Genomic DNA, 22,440 nt, shown 5'->3' with positions numbered 1-22,440 from the left:
GCACTTGGGTCACAACAACCCCATGCAGCGCTACAGGCTTGGGGAAGAGTGGCTGGAAAGCTGCCCAGCAGAAAAGGACCTGGGGGTATTGGTGGACAGCCGGATGAATATGAGCCAGCAGTGTGCCCAGGTGGCCAAGAAGACCAATAGCATCCCAGCTTCTATCAGAAATAGCCTGGCTAGCAGAACTCGGGAAGTGATCGTTCCCCTGTACTCAGCACTGGTGAGGCCCCACCTCAAGTGCTGCGTTCAGTTTTGGGCCCCTCATGACAAGAAAGACACTGAGGGTGTCCAGAGAAGGGCAATGGAGCTGGTGAGGGGTCTGGAGCACACGTCTGGTGAGGAGCAGCTGAGGGACCTGGGGGTGTTCAGCCTGGGGAGAAGGCGGCTGAGGGGAGACCTTATCGCTCTCCACAGGTCCCTGAAAGGAGCGGGTAGTGAGGGGGGTCGGGCTCTTTTCCCAATAACACGCAATAGGACAAGAGAAAATGGCTTCAAGTTGCACCACGGGAGGTTTAGAATGGATATTAAGAAAAAATTCTTCACAGAAAGGGTTGTCAAGCATTGGAATAGGCTGCCCAGGGCAGTGGTGGAGTCGCGATCCCTAGAGGTATTTAAAAGACGGGCAGACGTGGTGCTGAGGGATGTGGTTTAGTGGTGGTTTTGGCAATGTCAGGTTAACCGTTGGAACTCGATGATCTGAAAGGTCCCTTCGAACTGAGATGAGTCTGTGAATATCTAAAAGCATTCAAGATGAAATCCTTAAAGGAGTTGGAAGGAACTAGAAGAATAACACTTTACATTCTCCTCTCCTGGCCTTCATTATAATTAAAGTCTTGTTCCTGAGGAGGAGTAACACACTGGAGCGAACCCAGCCACGGGCGATGCAGATGATGGAGGGATGGGTGCGCACAGCCGAGAGCGAGGACAACTGGGCCCAGAAGAGAGAAGGCTCAGGGGGATCTTGCCCACATACCTGAGGGTGTCAAGAAGGCAGAGCCAGGCTCTGTCCAGTGAAGGGACAAGCGAAGGTAACCGCACTCCCGGCCCTCCAGCGTTACCCAGCTGGTTTAGCCGTCACCACTCTGTTCACAGCAAGGACAGCTGCAGCACCCACACGATTTACCTGCTCACCCATCCCCGACTGCAGCACTTCGACACGCTGGAAGGAGAGTGTCCCTCAGTACGTGCAATCGTTGTGGTACTTCAGAAAGGTAAAACTACAGTAATTTCCTGAAGCTTAGAAAGGTCAGAAATGGCCCTGTCTTCAACAATGTCTAAGGACAGCCCTGAGTTACTCGCCTTAGTTAATGACAGACTCCCTTCTTGACCATGGCTTTTGGAGAGCAGGAGGTAGCAGCGCCAGTGCACATTTGGCAAGCCTCTTGGATGGTAAAAATATCCCAACACATACACTACTTTTGTACACGTCTCTGACAAAAGGATGGTGGCTGTAGATGAAGCAAAAGGACACCTTATCTCCTCCTGGACACCCAGACAAAGTGCCAAACTGTTTTGTGCTGTGTTGCAGCAACTATAACGTATGAACCTCTGAGGTTCAGCTCTTTATCAGACAGAACACTGCTTCCTCTCCCCTCAACGATTTTAACCCCCCCCCCTTTTTTTTTAAACTGCTGTTCAATAGCACTATCTGTATCTATCAGCATCTACCTGTGCCTCTCTCAAGCATAAGATACCCAGCCACAAGAGAATATACACCAGAGAATTAGTAAACATTAAATTAATTCTTTTACCCAGTTATCATCAATTTCATAATTCAGTTATGTGAAACCAAAGATGTTGCACAGTTTAACCAGTACTTCCTGTAAAATAGGTTCTTTACTACAGCAAAATAAATAGGCAGTTCACATGCAAAGAAGTAGCTTACAACTTAAGATCGGATTCCTAGTCTGAGCTGCAGGGTCTTCATTTTCAGTATTACTGAATCAGTAGTGGGCTGTTGAAAAAAGCAAAGAATTTCTGACACTGTGACCGTCACCAAAGCACAGCAGCCTATATGCCAATTCACTTTAAGACAGTATTTCAATTAAATTCTCTAGCTCACAAGTAACTTGTTCATAGGTGCTGTTTCATAACTTTTCGAGAGACCCTGGGGTCTCTCACTGTATCTTATCCCAAATTTGCCTGTGGGACCAGAGCATCTCTCTACTGCAGTGACGCCTAGTACCCCGAGCCTGGGGCAAGTACCAAACCCACCCAGTACCGCTAACATGAGGGTTCATCAGCATCTTCCCAGCGCAGCGCCCGGCACCTCACAGCGCCCTGTGCAGGATGGCTTGCCCAGTCTGAATTTTTCAACGCTGGAAACATACTCTGCAGTTATCACTGGGGCAACTGAACTACCTTCCTTTTAAGCAAGACAAAACGATTTACTTTTCTTCACCTACAGACCGGTCATTTGCCTAATAAAATGTTGACAAGGTTTTAAAGCGGTGTGGTTACTCAAACGCTAGAATGCGAGTTCCCGTGAGAGCTGCTCCCAGCGTTGTTACCAACCAGCCTCCACCGTGGCCAGGAGCAAACGGCTCCTGCTGGCTAAACCTTCGGATGGAGCACGGAAATCCAGCTTACCTGAAACCCATCTTACCTGCCTTACGGGGCATTCAGAGGATTTGTTTGCTGCAAACGCTCCCACTTTAGTGGCTTGGTAACAAGGTGGCACATGAATTAGAAAGACTTCAGTTACAAAAGCACCAGCGAGTCGTTCTTAAGTACTTAATCACTACAATGATCTTTCTGCAAAGAAAAAGACATTGTTACCTAGACTTGCACCTGAATGGCCAAGAACTGTCTCTCCCAAAACACAGAGAATGCAGAAGCAGTCACAATTATATTCACATTAATCATTAATAGCATAACAAAACCCAGTGAGAGATTTTTAGGAACTCATTAACAAGGGCATAATGTACACACTTTTATTTAAACATCAGAATTTACACAATAGCTCAAAGTTTGCTTTTTTTTTTTCCCCCTCCCCTCAGGAAAACCTGTGTACCTGGATATCAGAAGTAGCACCTAGTGTTTGTAAAGAAAATAAAGACTTTACAGTATTGTTTACTGCAAGCATGGTCAGATTCTAAGCAATTTGGGCGCAGTGACACACGGATACATGAAATAATCTAATTTCTTGTGATCATCCCATTAGCTCATTGCTTCACCTCAGGAGTGGAGTTTTGGGTAACTGGTTCTCTCTGAAACACTAGGAATGCATAGTTCATAAGGCTAAATACATTTGACAAAAAGGGACAAATCACAGTTGTGGTCTGAAATTATTGCAGTGCAAATCTAAAATAGCAATGTTTTAAAGCAGTGGAACATGATAATAAAGAGGTAGGTACTCTCCTCCTTGATGGTAAGAATTTAACATTGTTTAAGAGTAGTTCAAGCTAAGTAGCTTTATGTTAGATATCTCAGGTACACAAACAAGTCACGGCAGACTGGATTAACTGGAAGATATTTAAAATTATATATAAAATGTTTTCACTGGCATAAAAAAGTTATATTGCAAGAGGTTACTTTTTGTGGAATGAACTATTATTCTTGAAACACACCCATTAAACTTCTAGAGACATAAAGTCATGTTCACCTTGATGTTCAACACTTTAGCAAGGTAACTCCCTTTGCTAAAGGGGGGGTGTCACTAAAGATCAGAAGACTGATGTTTCATGAAAATAAAGTGCACTTTTCTGCCCAGAGCAATGGCTCGTGTTTCTTCTAAAAAGCAGCCTCTAATTATATGAACTTATTTATCTACCAGGATTGTCAAAAAAGCAATCAAGACGTGGCCCACCAATGGAAATTACGAGGCAATGGCAGAAAAAGAAAGCCACTTTTGGTGCAACTCTTGCACTATCTCCTCCCCGCCCCCTTTTTGTTCCACATTATGCAATTTTTAATAAAAATATTTCCTTCCTTTCTGGAGCTTAGCTCAACATTCTCTTCGAAAGCAGTAATATCAGCACTTACGTGCACCACTGAAGGCTATTAGGTGTACTGACAAAGAAGAGAGAACGTTTACATGAAGAAATGTCACATTTTAAATAGCACTTTTTTTTTTTTTTTTTACAGAGCAGATTTCAAGATTAATGTCAAGTTTTCAAATCATTACAACAATATCTTCTGAGTGTAATTCATCAGTGATACCACCTAGCTTACACATCAACAGTGTGCTTGCCTTTATTCTGCGATGTGATTTAACTGAAAGGTGCTAAAATGAACACTTTTCTATCATTTTCACTCATACACAAGATGTCATGCACAGTTGAAACATTAGCTTTTAAATCTATTTACAATTTTACATATTTTACAATATATATTTCGTCTTTACAGCTACAGAATAAATTCAGACTAACATTGGTACCTTTCAAGTTTCTGCTGGAACTCGAATTCTTTTAGTTAAACTAATTATTAAAAACAAGTAAGTGCATGCCTAGAAGGAAGCTTTCAGGAAAGATGTCAAGGGACTAGTGTTGCTTAAAAATTACACCGGTTTGTGTAGAAAATTTCAATTCAGTTCAAAACCCACAAAAGCCTAATAGAAATCTACTTAACTAAAATAAATACAATTAACAATACACTCAAGAAAAAAAAAAGTACCTTTAAAAATGTACTGATTTAAGCTCATTTCATTTTTAGCCTTAAATTTACTTCCCTTCCCAAGGAGCAGATAGTACTAGGTGAGGATAATGATGCTTTTCAAAGTTAACACTGATAATTATCCTGCATAAACCTGAGGCTGCAGTGGTGGGGGTAGCTTGTCATTCTCCACGTTTTCAGAGTCAATAGCTGCTAAGGCTTGATTTTTTGGTTTTATTTCTAATGGATATTTCTCTACAATATCTTGGACTTCCTTTGTAATTCCATCAGTCCAATCTATTAGGTCTTTCTCAAGCTTCTTGGCTTCGTTGACAATTCTTTCCTGTCTCTCATTCAACTGAGATAGTAGGTCTAAGTTTTTATACATTTGCTTAACACCCAGGCACACATCAGGCGAAAAACTGTCGGATTCTTGCTTCTTCGGGGATGTCTGACCAGTCATAAAACGATCAAAATCTTCTTGGCTTAGATTTAAAGACTGAGCATCCAGTTTTTCAATGAAGGCCACAGCACAGCACTGCAAATGAAACAGAGCGAGTATTACTGCAAGCCACAGATTGGAACTTACACATTCTATTTTTTTTAATCCCACTGATAGACCAATAACTGATTATTTTATTTAATGCCTATTTAGACTGCTCCTAAAGACCTCTTCCAGAAGCTAACAATACCAGACAGTTCACGCGCCTCTCTTCTCTCCCCAGAGTCTGAAGAAGTTGAAAACTCAAGAGGAGTATACAGGAAGACACCACTTCACTCGAGCAGTACTGACTCACTGGGTAACATCAATTACAAATGTCAGGGTCACTGCATTTTGGAGGTGAGAGACCAGAAAGAACAAGACATGTCAACTAGACAAGAGCACTATATTAATATTTCATAACCCGATCAGCAGAGACCTGCTATGCTCTCTATAAATGTCAAATACCCATTGTACCTAGTGGATGCTCTCCTCCTACTGAAAGGAATGTTTAACATTCCAAGTATTTCACATTCAACTACATATTTTCCCTCAAAAATTGCTTTATGATGAAATGCAGAGAAGCCAAGTTCATAATCATAATTCCTTCTAATATAAAAAAGCACACCAATAAATGCCTCTTGCTCCACACGTTAATGGCCTATTTCTGCAGTCCCTCCAAGAGATAAACTCTCATGGGCTTAAATGGGGACCTCTGCATCTGTAACATCTGCACAGTCCAAACTCAGGATTTTAGGAATGGAAAGTACTTATCTCCTGACAGAATACAAATATACCCAAGTCTTGGCATCAGACTGTTGAAATAAAGGGTTTAATATTATAAAGAAAGCAAAACGCTGACTGGTTTGGAAAGCAGAGAAGGAAGAGAGAGGAGATATAAAGCAAAAGACCTTGCTGTACTCGAAGCATCCTCAACCACCATTTGAAGAGTAGTTTTAATTTTCCTTCTAAGGTACGCTGTGTTTGCCTTTACTGGAAATTCCTACATCCAAATAAAAGACAATCTTGTTGGCTAAAATGTCACCACTGTCCCTGCACTTACCAGATTGGTAAAATAGTAGCCGTCTTCTCCTGTCATTAACCTGCTTGGATTACAGAAGCGTGTTATATATTGGATGTTAGACTGCAGGCGGGGTGGGTTTCCCTTCAAAACAATGTATATAAGTGTTGGAAGAAAGTCATCAGCAGAAGCTGGTTCATTTTTTGTGATTTTAATAGCATTAAATATATGCTTGCTGCACTTGGTGATGCATGCTAATTTATCACGAGGGACACGCTTTGAATCCATTTCGATAATATCTGTAAGACAACAAAGTTCTCAAATCATTAAAACCATATTAATCAGATACCTGAATGAGTAGGACACTTACTGGACAATACTAAAATAGCATCATTTTTATCTGTGGTGTCTGATGTTCCATAAAAGCATCTGGTTATTCAACCTTCTCTTGGTTCAGTCCAAGCATTTAAAATAGATCAGGTAAGCCTAAACACTTTTGTGATGGAAAAATTATTCCCGCTTCACAGATGATAAACTAGTCGAATACCACACAGACTACTGCAAATCTAAAAGCCTGGACCCCCTTTTGACGACAGCAGAAAATAATCTCTGTGAACAAGAGATCTGAAATTTAAAGCTCAAAATGTAAACTTCATCGTTCACAAACCTGTAATTGCTTTTACAACCATATCAGAGACTTCTGGAATTTCTTCATTGACAGGAACACACAGCATTTGTGGAGTTACCCAGTGCAAAGCCCTGTGATGAGGAAAAAAAAAAAAAAAAAAAAAAAAAAGTTAAACGGTTCTGTGCCAGTAACATTCAGGTGTTTGAAACCAGCTGCTTTTTTAATTCAATGCACAAGGAGTGCTTTGTGTAAATGAGGCACTAGTCCAGTTATAAACCAGTTTATTCCACTGAAGTAATTTATTTTCAGAAAAAATATTTTCTTTTTTGGGGGGCAATATTTAACAAAAGCACTCCAACTAGTTTTCCTAGCGCAGTAGCTTTCATTATTCATTCTATTAATTCCTTCTGTTTCTTAAATAAAGTCTTTTTAACTCTTTCTGTTTAAAAGGCTTGCCATTTTTGTGCGTGCAGCAGAAGATTTTTAATGTGCTTGATTCAGAGCTCATTCACAAGACCGCGGATTACTCGGCTATTTTTCTTTCAGAGACTTACCTGATTCTCTTTTGGACAGCAAGATCTTTCTTCTCATCATCAGTTGTTTCAGGGCAAAAGACATATTTATACTGTCGAGTCATAATATATTTTTCAATCTGATCCATTGCTTTCTCAACTTTTTCAGGGGGCACTGAAAGGTACAAATCCCACCCCAAAACGGTAAATAAATTCCGTGTCTGTTTTGAAGGTTTAATACAGTTTGGTCCTAATATCACCAAATCAGTACTACTGACTTGAGCCAACCTGAGTTAATAAGGAATGGATATACTTGGAGGACTTTCACTCTCTACAGCAGAAGTAAAAATATAATGGTGAGAACACCATAATGACATGCCAAAGTAAGTACATGCATAGATTCACAATGAAGCACATTCATTTAGCACATTCAACACACAAATTACGTTCAGCTGCTTGTAGCTTACAGGAATATTTCCCAAAAATACAGTCTTTGAGAATAAATCCAGTAAGGTCTTCCAAGTCCTCTGTTCCTGTTTACGTCTAAAAAACGTCCCTGGGTATGTTTAAGCTGTGCCACTTACATACCAAAAAAGCAGTTTGTAACAGCACCGCTCCCCTCTCACTGGCTTTTTGGGCATTATCGTATAACATAAGGCTCATAGTCTGTTAACTGGGTCGAGGCTACACATTTAACCTCAGTTTTAAACAAATAGTATTGAATTTAAAACAAGAAATAAAAACGATTGCACCACATTTAATTGAGAGTTTGAGAAAAACCTGTAAAAACAAGTAATTTAGACTGCAAAACTTTATAGAACTGGTGCTGCTGGGAATAGTTCTAGCTATGGCACTAGAATTTGTTAACAGCATTTCTGAAAGCTATTTAGGAATGCCTCGTTTTTACCTGAAAACACAAGAGGCTTTATCCTCAAATCATTACTTTTTCAGCAGTAAGATATGAGGAAGAGGAACACGATACCTTTCCACCGTGTCTGTAACTTCTCTGCTACATTTTGATAGAAGTCCTGGGCACATTCAGATTGCTCCTCAATACTTAAGTCCTGTAATAGAAAACTGATGAAGTGTACATGTGTGGAAGAAATAGCAGCAATGCCTCTGATGGTTTGGTTTTGTTTAAGGAAAGTGTCCAGCTGCAGTAACAGTCTGAGAATGCAAATATATCACCAGAGGTGTTTATGTTGGCTGAATTATATTCAAAAATATGAGAAACCAAGACATACTGGCCCTTTAACATGTGAAAGACATGTTTATTTGCTGAACAGATGTATATTAGCAACGGAATTGGACAGGTGTAATGCCATTTTCCCCAGATGCATCCCCAAGTAATGGTGACAAAATAATGTTTGCTCCCAATTTAGGGTCTATAATTTTTTAAAAGATGATATACAGTTTACCTAAAAAGCAAGAACATAAATCACATATTTGAAAGAATATCTATACAGTAAACACTGTAACGATAAAGTTACTATAACATATATTCATAATGTTATTTGCAAAACATTGTCTTTTGAGCATTAACTAACTGAGCTACTGAAGAAAATAATGGAGGTTTTTAAGGGTTAAAATTAGCTTTATCGATCAAGTAAATTTTCAGCATTAAATGTCAGCATAAAACCTTATGTTAAAAAAAAAATGGAGAGAGAACTTAGTTTCTGAATTCTCTAAGGCCAAAAATTAGACAATTGCCACGAATGCAAAGTCTCAGCTCTGATGGCAGTGCTGCATTTTAGGCCTGGTTTACGTGTAGCAGCAAATTGTATGCTTGAGAAAGACTTCTTTTTGACTAGCACAAATTATCAAGGAACCAGGAAGCGAGAATACCTTCAGTGTTTATAACCAATAATAATGATACACTATTTTCACACGCTTTATCCTCAGAATGAATCAGTTCCAAAAGAAAAAAAAGACTTCAAGATGTTTTCAAAGTGGAGGCTGTGTAAGATTCCATCAGAACTCCCTCTAATTTCCAGTCCAATCTGATATAATTTGAGTAACTACATACTAAATAGGAGAGGTACAGGAAGGGGAAAAAAGAAGGGCGCCGTATACTGACTCACTTCAACCATAGGTGGCACCACAGACACATTAATGTTTCAAGAACACCAAATGTTTTATATGGAGAATGAAGATATAACCCTTATTCCCTATTAAAAAAAAAAAAAAAAGCACAGTCAAGTTCCCCTTCCCCAAAGGGGAGACGTGGTTTGATACTGTATTATCTTTATAACTTTTTAGACTTAAGACACCTCAAAACACATTATGTAATATATTATGATTTCCACAAGTCATATTTATCTAGACAATTGTTCGTTCAACAGGCATTTTATCTTTCAGAATTAATTTATTCAGGATGCAAAGCAAAGTTCTCTCATAACACCTGAGATCCTGGCGTGGGAGGGTTTCTTTGGTCACATACCGTACCAAAAAGGAAGGCATTCAGAATTTAAGACTGCCACTAGATCGTCATTTGACTAAGCATTTCAGCTGAAGACTCCTGTATACAATGTAGAAAAACCAAACCGCTGGAAGAAGAGAAGCCTTTTCTCCATCTCTCCCTAATTTCCCCATTTTATTTATGTAAAAGGCATGCAAAACTTACCCTTTTATGATTCATTGTGTCCAAAAATAGTTTACATTGCTTATAGATATCTTGTCCAGGTTTATGGTACGTCTTGAGAAATTCTATGAATTCCTTGGATACTCGGTCTGTCTCGATGCTGGCCTGCCTGTTTATGGAAGGGCTGGGAGCCTTGGCTTCTTGGATCTCTGCTGGGAAAGTTTGGGAACATCAGATCAGCTTTTTTGCATTGAGGGATGAATTCTGGAAGTGTTTAACATGTATTAAAATTTCAGGTTGTTTTTTTCAACTGTGCAGATGAATAAGCATTTATTTCTCAAGCTTTGCCAGTGAAATGCTGGATATTATTCAACAGAACTCTAGGAAACTGAATATTTCACTGGAGTGAAACGTTTATAGCCACATACCCATTTACACTAATGGCCTTTTTATATTAGCATATTACTGTAACGTGGGTTTGTTTTCTGGTTTCTTACATTTTCATTCCCAGGTAAGATATCTCCATATAAGGTCAAGGCTTCCAGACAGGATTCTGCAGCCGTTTAAGATAATGGAGTGGTTCCTTTTCCATTCTCCCTCACCTTTACATTCCCACTCCTTCGCTTGCAGCAACACAAGCATTCGTTCAACTGGCTCATGGACTAGCTCAGGAAGCAGCAGTTTGGGGCAGTCCTAGTCAGAAATCGGTGTTTCTTATGGGGTTATTTTTCAGCTCCATCAGCTCCCCAGGCTGGCTGCCTGTCTGCCAGGTCACAGGAACAGCAGCAGAAGACAGGGAATGGGAGCACCAGGCTGGTGCAAAGGCAGCAGATGCCAGAGTCACACCTGCAGTGTAAATGAGAACTTGGCCATTCGTGTTTCAGCAAGAGCAGAAGCACCACATCTGTTCAAGGAAGAATTTGCTTGGCACTCGAGAAGTAGGTAGGAACACAGACCGCACACAGCACTGGATGCAAGTTTATATAGCTGCAACCACAGAGTTTTTCCACACCAACACATCTGATTTTCCAAGGTATACGTTGCAAGTTTATTGTACTGATCCAATACCTTCGCTACCCAAGTTTAGTTCACCCACCTTTCAGCTTGCCAGCCAAGACTGTTCAAAATGAAGGATTGAACAGAGATGATGTAAATGAACGTGATGAAAAGCAAGCAGCAAAGAGACAGAAAATATGAAAATATTCATGATCAACATGACACAAACATATCTTTCAATCCGAAAATACTAACATGCACAACAAAAAAATCCTTGTTTCAACAAGCATACATGCAGAACTCCAACATAAAAGGAAATAAATGGGACTAGTACATTTAAATTGGTGTGTTTAAATTTGAACTTGAGGTAGCTTATCAGGGCTTTTTTTGTTGTTATTTCCTTTTAAAGAGATCCAGCACTACAGTAAATTCAAAGCTGTATGATCCAGTGACTAACAAACACTCATCATTTGACCAAAGCACAAGACTCGTTAGGACCTCTACACTTCAGCATAACCTTCTCCGGATCATTTGGTCAGGTACCATTAGAACATTTATGGTATTTAAGTAATAAGAATGGAAAAGGTTTTACAAATATTTACATTCCATCTACAGCAATCAAGATAAAGAGTGCAAATCAATCTTCTTTCTAATTACACAAGAACACTTTTTCCAGAGGGGATTTCCTCTAACCTTCATACCCAAGATTCAAAGTAGAATGCTGTACAGTATTCAAGCTGAACGGGAACCATCACTGTATGTGGATCTAAATCTGTTACATTTACTATTACATAACCAGTAAGAAGAAAGCATAGCTTTGAAATAATAAACAAAGAAAGCAGGTACATTTTGAAAGGGTAGAATTAGAAGATTTTTTTTCCATAATTAATTACTGACTTCATTTCAAAGAACAGCTTAAGATTTATTTACTTATTTCAACGTTGAGTTCACTGTATTATAAAAATAATGAATTTCATTCTGCTATTTGACCTCAAGGAATATGAATATGATCTTTTTCAGTCACAAATTTAAAATAGATTTTTTTTTTAGTTACTAGAGAGATGTAGCCAACTAAGGCAGACTACTGTCAATGTAGCCATTAAAAAACAATTGAGGGTTAGAATGAACTGTCTTTTTAATGAGTCACACCAAGAACTACACGTAGTCGCTTAGAAATGTTGCAACTTCATTAATCTCTACGTAGAAATCCTGACTTAAGGAAAACAAATCTGTACAATATGCACTAAGGATTGCAGGAACAAATATACTTTCAGCAACAAAATATTTTCAGCTTTGTAATGTACTCTAAAAATTCAGAATTAAGTCTTACTAAAAAGAACCTGATTACAGGGAAGAAATACCACCTGAACAAGGTAGAGAACCGAGTAGAGGAGATATGTCAAAATGTAAAGAAAGAGTATGGGAAGAGTTAATAAAGGATCACCTTTACAAAGAATGAACACTATTAAAATCTTTCTCAAGGCATTCTACAAAAATGCTAGTTGTCACAGCAGAACATTAGCACTCCAGTGATTCACTATGGTTGTGCCATGGTCATACATCTGAGTCCAAGCAAGGAACATAAAAAAGGGTTTGTCATTAGCTCTAGTATGCACAGCCATTCTTCTTCTTCATATATTTTGCAAAATAAAGAATGGTACATCTTCAAATTTCTTTAGTCAGCAGAATAAGTCAGAATTGCAAACAAATAACGTAGGATAAGATCCTAAAGCCATTTGCATCATGGGTTTTGGCGTCCTTTTGGTTTAAATGAAACCAGTATGTCTTCTCTTGATATGAAATTGTCTTCTTGATTACTGTAACAAACATCTGGAGATGTTTTGAGATTGCAAAAGTTCTTGAAGTGTGAACTATTAAATTGAAGTAGTTTAAATTTATAATCAGATTTATAATGGCACCCTGGAATTATTTTTTGATAAAAATATGAAGCAGCACAAGATCTAGCTACTTCTTATAAAATTCTAATTTTTTTGAAACGGCATAATCCTTCAGACGTCACGCTAAGGTAGAGCTCAAAGAAGCTTCAGCTTTATTGCTATTTTTTGGGTTTAGAGATTCAAGTTCACTTCAAGATGCTACGCTTCCTTTTTATGTCATTTTCGTATTCAACAGCACAAGTTATTACTGGCACAACCCTAGTTTGTATTTTGCAAAGCCCAACTAAGAAGTAAGCTTACTCTAATGAAGCAGACAGCTTGCTCAAGCTGTACTGCATTACCTTCAGTAGGGGAAGCCAGTTCCCAGGAGGGAGTAAAAATTTCCTTCAAATCCCTGAGAATGTTATCAGCATTTCGCTCCCTCCCAAGCTGTCCTTGCTTAGCGATTTTCTCTTGAGCCACTGAAATAAATGCAAAAGCAAGCAAGACACCAAGAGCAGGCACGTGTCAGGAGAGACAGTGAATGGAAGAAAAAAAAAAAAAAGAAAATATGGAAGGTGAGAAGAATGAACGTAAAAAAAGTTCTTAACACATAGCTGAATGCCTGTTAGCCAGCTGCTGCCCATGCACCAGGACAAATTCTAAGATTAAATCCAGACATATTTACAACTTCTTGTTAAGGAAATGCATCACCCATAAGGCCAAGATACATTAATGTTGCTTTTTCTTCTGGAATGCCTCCTGCACAGTCTAGCATTTCCTGTTTTTTGCCCATGTAAGCTATTGCTATGGAAAGACATCAGTGCCATTAATCATTCTGACTTGTAACACATGCTGTAGAATAAACATCCAGCCAACCACAAACTTGATATTCACAACCCACATACACATAAGCATTACAAGTTTCCTTTCATATTTAATTTCATTTAAAGGCACCCTGCTTATACATTCCAGTTTTCCTGTTAAAGCTGTTGAAGCGATCCATTATGGCAACATCGCCTGATATTTTGTATCAGCATTTCTATCACACTTTGACATAACAGTTTGTTTGGGGTGACTGACAGCTAGTACCTTTTCTCCTGCTCTCTTCAGGAAGAGTTTCCCTTCAAGTCCTGAACCACAGTATCACACTATGGTTGACTCATGAATCTAGCAAGAATTTCTGTCATATGAACAAGATAATTCTACTCAGCAGTGCAGTGGCAGATCACCAGTAGGAATGTTTGTACTACACTCTAGTGGAAGAATTCCTGTATAACTAACACAAACATAGCCACAGGTTTAGAATTGCACTGTTCTATTTAAAAGATTGTTTGGCATCACCCAAAAGCTCACGTTTTTCTGTGTGACTTCACGTATCGCTCTCCAGAAGCATCGTTGTTCCAATTTTTTAAAGTCAAGTCACAGAGCATTACTCTGCCTTTTAGTACAATACCTCTATCAAAAATACAACTTAACACATGTACAGAACCATTAAATGCAAAGGAGAAAGTTACCCTTCTTAGCTCCTGTTCTGGAAGAAGCAGTGAAGAACTTCTTCACAGTAGTGACCTTTCGTGTTTTCTCATTGGTTTTCTTTTCTTCAAATTTTGAAAAGGTCAGCGACTGCGCCCCTTGGGTACTCTGACTACTGGCATACGCTTCTTCCTCCTCGCGCTGAAGCCTGGAAGTAGAAAAATGTAGGTCTAATTTAAGTGCTTAAAATCAGCACAAATAAACTAATTCCTGTACAATAAATTAATTACTCACTTGATAGGCTAATTCTCCTCTATACCCATCTTTGTTTCTTGCTTCCTACCACATCTCCCTCCATTACATTAAGTCCACTCTTCCCATGTTGTAAGGGTGAAAGTGAGGGAAAGCTTAAGATGGCCAGGGAGGATTAAATAGTAAGGTCAAAAGGGAGGAGACTGAAGTATAATCACGGTCACCTTCCCCTCATCTCACAGCCCTAAATTCTACAAAGGTAGAAGTGAAGGGAAAAACTGTGAGAGCACTTCCAATAATCAATTCAGTTGCCTTCCCCCCTGCATCCCGTTCTGTTTCATATCCTATTACCACAGGCAATCCTTTACTACCTTATTGAAGATAAAAACCATGGCTCGCAGCTGAGCAAGTAAAATACCCTGTCACAACCTCAGAAATGTTCTGGGAAACAGGTAATTGTTGTCATCATTTGTTTTCAAAGTCTTGGTAATACATACGCTTGCTTGAATGAATGAGGCAAGCCACTTCATTGCAACACTGATGGGTGCCTTGCAAAGACCAAGCCCATCCTTTAATCTACATGTATAAAGGGCAGGGGGGGCAAACATGCTCATCCTTCAATAGCTACTTTGCTTCCTGTGCAGGAGGATTAAAATGGATTAAATTATATCGCTCTTGGAGATGCTAAAAGGTTGAGCAATTTTCTTTAAACATCCATCCAGCTCAGGATGGACCACAAGTGGTATTGCCTTTGTAATCTCTTGAGGCGGGAATTGTGTCTTATCTGTGCGGTCGAGACTTTCCGTTCACTACAGGCAACAATCACAGCTTATCTGCTCCTTTAGCATCTCCCCACTGAACAGTTACTTATTAAAGAATTCCTTAAATGTCCCATTTTATTGTACGCACATGTTATAAGACTGACAGCGTAACTATCTGCTCTAGTAATCCTGAAGTCCTTATTAACAGTTTAAGCCAAATTTATGGCAGAGGAACAAATGACACATCCTCTGTACTGTACTCAACAGCTTACCTGCCACTTCCTGATGAGGCTAGAAAAGGTTTCAAGCACTTCTTTCTACCTTTCTTTGCAGTTAATTTTTTCCAGTGCCACACAGTAAAGAGAACTTTAAAACCAACCAAACTAGCTAGTTCAAAGCCTAAGGTAAGGGGGTCTAGGGTAGTTAGATATCAGAAAACTTAGGGCTTCCAAACTATCACCATCAGTTTGGACCCCATTCAAATTCAGAGAGCTTCCACAGATGTCACCTTGTTCAGGCAGGCTGATTTGAACACTGCACTTAATGCCTTTTTTTTTTCCCCCCCAATGACCTCGGTTAATGTATCACTAGGTAACTCAAGTTCACCGGAGGGTTCCAAACTCAAGTGTACATATCTCTCAGGCATTTGTACTTTTTCCTAGAGTTCTGGCATATGCCACTAATGCATTAAGGTAAGCTTATGTAGAGAATCTGTGTCCATATGAACAAACATCTTGGCCAGCTCAAGTCAACTGCCGATCAACTCATAATACACAGCTAGATGCTCCTCCATCTCAAGAATTCACCTAATCCTGAAACAGTTAATTCTGAGCGGATGTCACCTGGAAACTCACACCTGGAAACGACACATGAAACAGTTAATTCTGAGCGGATGTCATGTAACTCACACCTGGAAACGACACGAAGAACAGCTGTGGTACAAAACAGGATGCTCTGCAGTTTCTCAGGCAGTGGGTAATGCTCTTGCTTTCTACCCAAACCCAACGAAAAGCAGTTGTACCTGCTCTTATTTTCTCACTCAAGCGTAGATTTCCTTCAATGCCCATTTTCAGGGTCAAGCATTTATCACACTAGGAAAACTAGACTGCTTTGCAGAAAATACATGCTTAGAAAAATTACCTGAATTTTTAAAGCTAAAGCTTTGATGCTTTGGGGTTTAACCCTGCAGTTTAAAAGGATGACCACAGACCCAATTTTTTTAATCGGTAGCTGAAATGTAAAACCATCATGCTGGCTGTATTCAAGACAATAACTGTGTCTCCAGAGGCAGAGGTATTTTAATCAAAATTGTCACTTTCACCCTTCCAACTGCTAGTTAGAATTACAGATTTCAGTATGCAAATTAGGTCAAAGTATTTGTTGAGAGTTGGGGGGGTGTTTACATTTGTTACTTCAGAGACTTTCTTTTGAAACCTCTTAAATTAGAATGCCATAAATATTCATCTTTGCATCAAAAGGAAGACTTTAATTCCTTTTTTTGCTGAAAAGGTCAAATTTGAGAACTTGTGATGCAACTGAGCCAGACCAAATAGGACTAGAAAATTGGAGACAGGAATAGCATTTAGTGAAGTCACCCTACTGTAAAACATGAAGGAATAAAGAGGGCTCTTTACCGCTCTGCCAGCTCCCAATCCTCTTGAATCTGTTTCTGCCTGGCCTTATGGTATTCCTCTCTCCAGCACTTGGAGCAAAATCCCTGCCAAGCAGGATTGCCATAGTAACCACATCCCTTCTTGCACAGTAGCTCTGACTGATCAACGTGAATTCCTCTGCGTTCAGATTTCAGGTTCATTTTCTTCCTGTTTAAAGAGAAAAGGGTTAAAGATAGAAACATGATAACAGCCTGCTAGAAAGAATTCCTTTTGAAGGCTTCTCTTTTAGAATGAAATCACCTGGTTTAATTATTGAATAGTTCCATAGTAACAAAATAAAGGCCACAGGAGGAAGGGCACAGTTATACAATCATGCAGCCCCGAAAGCCAACTGCAGCATTAGCATACGTTTGCATAGCTTTGACCTGCAAACAGTACTAGACAGCTGGCTTGGAAAGCAGACCAGCAGTACCAGGCATGGGGCTACATACACGTGTGGAAAAAGGCACAATCCTCTGATCTCACCAGCACACTGTTCCAAGAGGCACAAAGCAACGGAGGAAAAAAGAAATACAGAAAGTTACAGTCACCACCAAAGAGAAGCAAACTGAGTAAGAGACAAAATGTAAATAGGTTTGTATTCAGGCTGAGCCTGTCTCTGCAAAGAATCTCACTAGCGAGACTTTAGATAACATATCTCTAACCTCAAAGAACATGTCTTCGCAGCACAGCGAAGCATCAGAGCAAACTCAGCAAGGTGCATTAACATGGATGAGGTGAACCTCCATCTCCTTTAGTACTCAAGTTACTTCAGAGTTAAGTTGGGCATCTGTATAAAGCACAGCTCTACAGAATTTATATATAGTTACTGCAACAAAAAGATTTATTTTCATGCCTAAACCACCACTGTGCAGAGTCTTCAACGATCCAGCCCTCCCCTTTCTTTTTTTGCTTGACAGAAACCATCCCACATGCCAGCTTGCTCCCAAGGGCATTTCAACTACTTCTAATTCTAAATGCTGGATTCATTTTAAGAGAAAAGCAGCACAGGATCACCTACACTAGCAAGTTTAAGGTCTGCATATTAAAACATTGACATTTGAATTGCAATACTGACACACACAGACACTAGAAATATCACAGCAAGGCACTGGAAAGCAGGTCTTGATCACCAAATGCAGTCCCTTTTTCCTCCCGCAACACTCAGCAGAAAGTGCTTCACATAAGCTGAGCAAGCACCTTACCAATTCGGTTCCTTGCTCTCATATTCACAACCAAAGGCGTTCCTAGAACTTCCTTCCTCTAACTGGAAAACCAGAAGATTTTTAAACCAACGCTGCCCCACAGCTTGAAGACGCTGCCCTCCCCTCCAGAGTACTACTTAAGATCACACAAGGAAAACGGAACACGCGCTGAGATGCAGTGTATCGAAAGGAAGCTGAAAAGCGATTTTCTTAAAGAATGTCAGTAACTGTCAGAGTAATCTTGTTTTTCCCTGAGATTCATAATGACTCCTAAATTCACATGTTTAAGGAATCTGGATCTCTGGTTGTCCATGTTTCTGCCCAGCAAAGCGGGAAGCTCTTGCACTCAACAGTCTCAGAAAGAGCCCCAAACTCTTCTCTGGGTCATCCAGCGAAACAGATGTGATACGCACAACTGTCATTACCAAAGATAGTTTTCTACTATAGGAAGTAACAGCTATTTTGTTCCAAGTTGAATTATATAACATCAACCATTTTAGAAGAATGATAATGTTTAACATTTCCCATTAATCTGAACAAGTTATTTTAAGTAAATTAACGGGAAACACATATGATTTTCTCTGAGGGGGGGAACAAATTAAATATTCCATCTTATCTATGTAAGTATTAAGGCTCCTTCCGCTAACAGCTTTTCTATCTTTGAAAGAAATAATGAGTTTCTAAAAAAAAGAAACAACCTAAAAATAGTTTCATTGTAGAGACCTCTATATTATGGGAATCAGTTTCTTAATGACATCATTTATAAAGACACATCTTCTCATTTATCTAGACAGAGCAGTTGAATACTCTCTTTTCTTTCCCACAGAAATGTCTGACAGTTAAACAGACATTAATATGCTTCTACAAAGCAAAATTTAAAAAAATAACTAGATTTTAAATATTTGGAGTGCTTTATTTCATTCCCATATGGACAAATTAACAGAAGAAAATAAGTACACTGCCTTCACAAAAATCTTTTGGTTTCTGTACTATCTTCATTTTCTGATTCCTCAGGTAAGGTCTTTATGTTGACTATAACAGTACACAGATCTGCCGACTGTCAATCTACCTAGCAGACCAGAAATTAAGCATCAAATGTTCATCAGCTGCACAGCCTGGGATGGAAATTGCACGTTGGCAGTATCTGGAAACACAGCCCATTCTCAGAGCATCACACATGCCCTTTATCACCAATTCTGAAAAGAATGGGGAAGCAAAAGCTTGAAACTCTTCAGTTGCTCCTGATCCAGTTTCAAGACCGCTTCCTAAAAACAAAAGCTGCAGCAGCATTTTGATTAGGGACTTCTATTGCAGGTGCCTGTAGTAGAAAAAAAAAAAACACCACGCATAAAATTTTCAATATTGCCATTAACGGTAAAGCTGATCAGTCTGAATGTTTTCATTGTATAATAAAGGGAGCTACAAAGACACAGCAGATAAAAACATTTTCATAACACAAACTTCAGAGAAATTTTACGCTGACCTCTACCACCCAAGGAAATAACGTCCCTGATCCCATCACGCACTCCCATGGCGTAAGTTACAACAGTTTTGCAATCACAGTCTGTAGGCCGGTTTCATGAATCCAGGTGTTAGTTGTTCTTATGCAAAAGGACCGTGCTTCGGACACTGGGATTTTCCTTCCACATGACCTTCCTTCTATCCCACATCAACATCTTGCTTTCTGAAAGCTTAACAGCATACTCGCTTTCTATGCCGGTTGTGCACTTTCACGCTCTCTGTACCCACGCACAAAAATCAGCTCTCTGTATCCACAGACCTTTAACCACATATGAGCGCCACAATTACCTTTGGCATCCTGCTAGCCCTTTGTGTACATTAGAACTAAAAATAAGGTTCTGTTTAGTGTCAAAGTTCAGCAGCTTTCCCTGCAGCAAGCAAAGCAGGTCTCTTAGTAGCAAGATTAATCTTTTTTTTTGCATTCTTTGGGGATGGGTTTGCACACAGCTGCAAAGCCAAGCCACTAGAAAGCAAGCTGTTCTGATTCCTCCCCTTCAAGTATTTTCGATTGCAGTTGCATCAGTTTCAGGTCCAGGGACAAAAGAGGTCACCCTGAATCAATATGAAGAAATCACATGCTGCACTTAAAGAAAGCAGAAAGCCTCTGCTTTAAAGACATACAGCCATTAAAAAAAAAAAAGTTTCACAGCCAATTTTTGCAGGGCATTTACATTTTAATGAATGGAATAAGTCAGGTTTTAATAAATTGAATATGAAAAATCCATCTCAAGTGAACTTTCTGCAACTAAATAACTGTATTTCATGTTCCTTCATTCCTAAAATGAATTCCTGGAACTTTTAAGTGTTCAAAATGCTTCCCCCTCCCCCCCTTTCTTTCTTCCCTTCTCTCCCTCCCCCTCCAGCTAAAGGTATATCATTCTTTATTCAAAGATCAACTCCTCAATGTATTTGCAAAGTCACACCTCTTATTTTGCATGGAGTTGGCGAGGTAGGCAACTCTGAACAGCTTCCATACTGCCTGACCGCTGAGAAGTCAGAAAAACAATAGGAAGGAAGGTAACAAACTTCCACATTGAAAAAAAAAATAAAAATCATCTAATCAAGAATGACAGTAAAGTACTGTCATACTTATAAATGAAATAAAATTAACCAGTACAATCTGGAGAGGTGCACTGCACCAAACATCCTTTTCACATCTCCTGTATCCCAATTAAAACACTTCTCAAGAACTGCAAGAAGCACCATGTGTCCCACCCAGCATCAAACGCCTGTAATTTATAAAGTATACTCATATGTCGCTTTGCTCAGTAAGTGCTTCAAACAGTTCTGCTGTGTATATCGTCAGGGAAAGCACAAATGTCACTTTCTTACATAGTCCCTCATAAATTCCATGATACAGAATCTTCTTCTAAGCATTTCTGTACCAGTACTGGACCTCAAAGGTTTAATATCTGTGTTAATTAGTATCACCCCTTTGAAAAGTTTAGAAAAAGAACAGGCTCTTGGACTTAGTTATTGATTTATAAAACCCTTTCCCCTTGTTACTTATTTGCAAGTAAAAGCTTCTTCCCTCCCATTTTCCTCCGAAACAGAAAAAGAGAAAACACCCAACCCCCTTCTGCGGTCACAATCCGTAAACCCCACCTTACACGTGGTGTGTGTCGTTCCTTAGAGGATCACTGCTAACATGTGCTGTTACATCACAGCTGCAAAAGTGGATTTATTCTGGACAATTACGAAACGGAAAGCTGTTGCATTACTGGCAATCAGCGTATTTGTACCGCAGCTAACAGAGGACCAGACTGTACGGACACCAAAGAGCTCCTTGTCTTACTGCCACATGCATTCCCGGGCCGGTACCGCCCCGGCCCGGCGGCACACTAACTCTGAGCATCAGCTGCCCATGGCTGCGCCTCGCCATGCTGTTCTAGATGTAGAGCCTTCTTTCTCTGAACTGCACTGATATCAAGAACACACAAAATACTTGTGCGTCATTGGCAGATGAGGCATATGACACACGTTATGTTAGATATATTTTGAAGAGTTGCGCATCAAAGGTCTCTAACGACAGGTCAGATCTCCTTCTGTAGTTTTTTTCATAAGCATCTTAGAATATTTAGTTTTGTTACAATGTCTAGCACGTAGGGAAAAAAACCACAACACTGGTTTAATTCAAAATTAGCTTTTTACTTGCTTTAATGCAATCCATTCTGAAGCTCTCAAATACATCCTCTTACCAACATATTTTTCTTGTTGTACCTAGACTCATCTAAAATTTTTTCTTTTTATTCAGTAGTATTTTGAGCACCCGTTTACTTAGAGCAGATACTTTTTTTAAAAGTGCAATACCAACTCAGAGGTTTCTGGTCTCTTGCTCACACCCCCAGATTTTTCCTGTCAAGTTTGCCATCCAAGAAGAATACCCAATAAACCACAGCTCGTACTTCAGAAAATGGAAATTCACATAATTTTCTTCGAACGGATAAACCAGGACTCTGCCCAGCAGTTCCTCTGTGACTCTGTCAAAGCTGCAACTGAAAACGTATGTGCAAACAATACAAGGTTTCGGTTACCACAGCCACGGAAGCAGACATCTGAGCCAAAACCAGGAAACCCAACTTTTCTGCAAAATACTGCTGGTCTAGAGCCACATCACTCTCCCCGAGTCACATACTTCAATACGCCTTTGAAGATTTACTAGAGAAAACACAGAAAGAGTTAAGCCACAGGAAACATGCATTTTGTTACAAGTATTATCAAAGAAGAAGAACCAAAGCATTAAGATCGGTTGGGGGGAAGAGAGGGGAAGTCAGGGGGTGGGGGGCATGTCAGGGGAGAGTGAAGGAAAGAGGAAAGGGTTTTTTTTAAGAAATGTTCTCCATTGACCTGAAGTAAGACAGTATTCACTGAATGCATGTGC

At 39.6% G+C, this 22,440-nt stretch overlaps 1 protein-coding gene across 3 annotated transcripts; it reads right to left on the bottom strand.

Moving 5' to 3' along the window:
* Positions 1-4,464: 4,464 nt before the first annotated feature.
* On the bottom strand, positions 4,465-16,998 carry RABGEF1 (RAB guanine nucleotide exchange factor (GEF) 1). 3 transcript variants are annotated; one of them, XM_009885157.1, is made up of 10 exons: positions 16,816-16,994; positions 14,210-14,376; positions 13,055-13,174; positions 10,916-10,936; positions 9,862-10,028; positions 8,221-8,302; positions 7,281-7,413; positions 6,766-6,857; positions 6,141-6,397; positions 4,465-5,134 (listed from the first exon to the last, which is right to left on the bottom strand). In XM_009885157.1, exons 1-10 carry the CDS (start codon positions 16,992-16,994, stop codon positions 4,736-4,738), a joined length of 1,617 nt encoding a protein of 538 aa, XP_009883459.1. In that variant the 3' UTR covers positions 4,465-4,735. The 3 variants fall into 3 exon arrangements, with proteins under 3 accessions (XP_009883459.1, XP_009883460.1, XP_009883461.1); XM_009885158.1 differs by lacking the exons at positions 10,916-10,936; positions 13,055-13,174 and having other exon boundaries at positions 9,862-10,031; positions 16,816-16,998; XM_009885159.1 differs by lacking the exons at positions 10,916-10,936; positions 13,055-13,174 and having other exon boundaries at positions 16,816-16,996.
* Between the last annotated feature and the right edge of the window lie 5,442 nt (positions 16,999-22,440).

Source organism: Charadrius vociferus, unplaced genomic scaffold, assembly GCF_000708025.1.
Source record: "Charadrius vociferus isolate BGI_N301 unplaced genomic scaffold, ASM70802v2 scaffold54, whole genome shotgun sequence".
Classification (NCBI taxonomy): domain Eukaryota; kingdom Metazoa; phylum Chordata; class Aves; order Charadriiformes; family Charadriidae; genus Charadrius; species Charadrius vociferus.
Note: the sequence above shows the minus strand (reverse complement) of the source record. Positions and strands in the feature narration are given on the sequence as shown.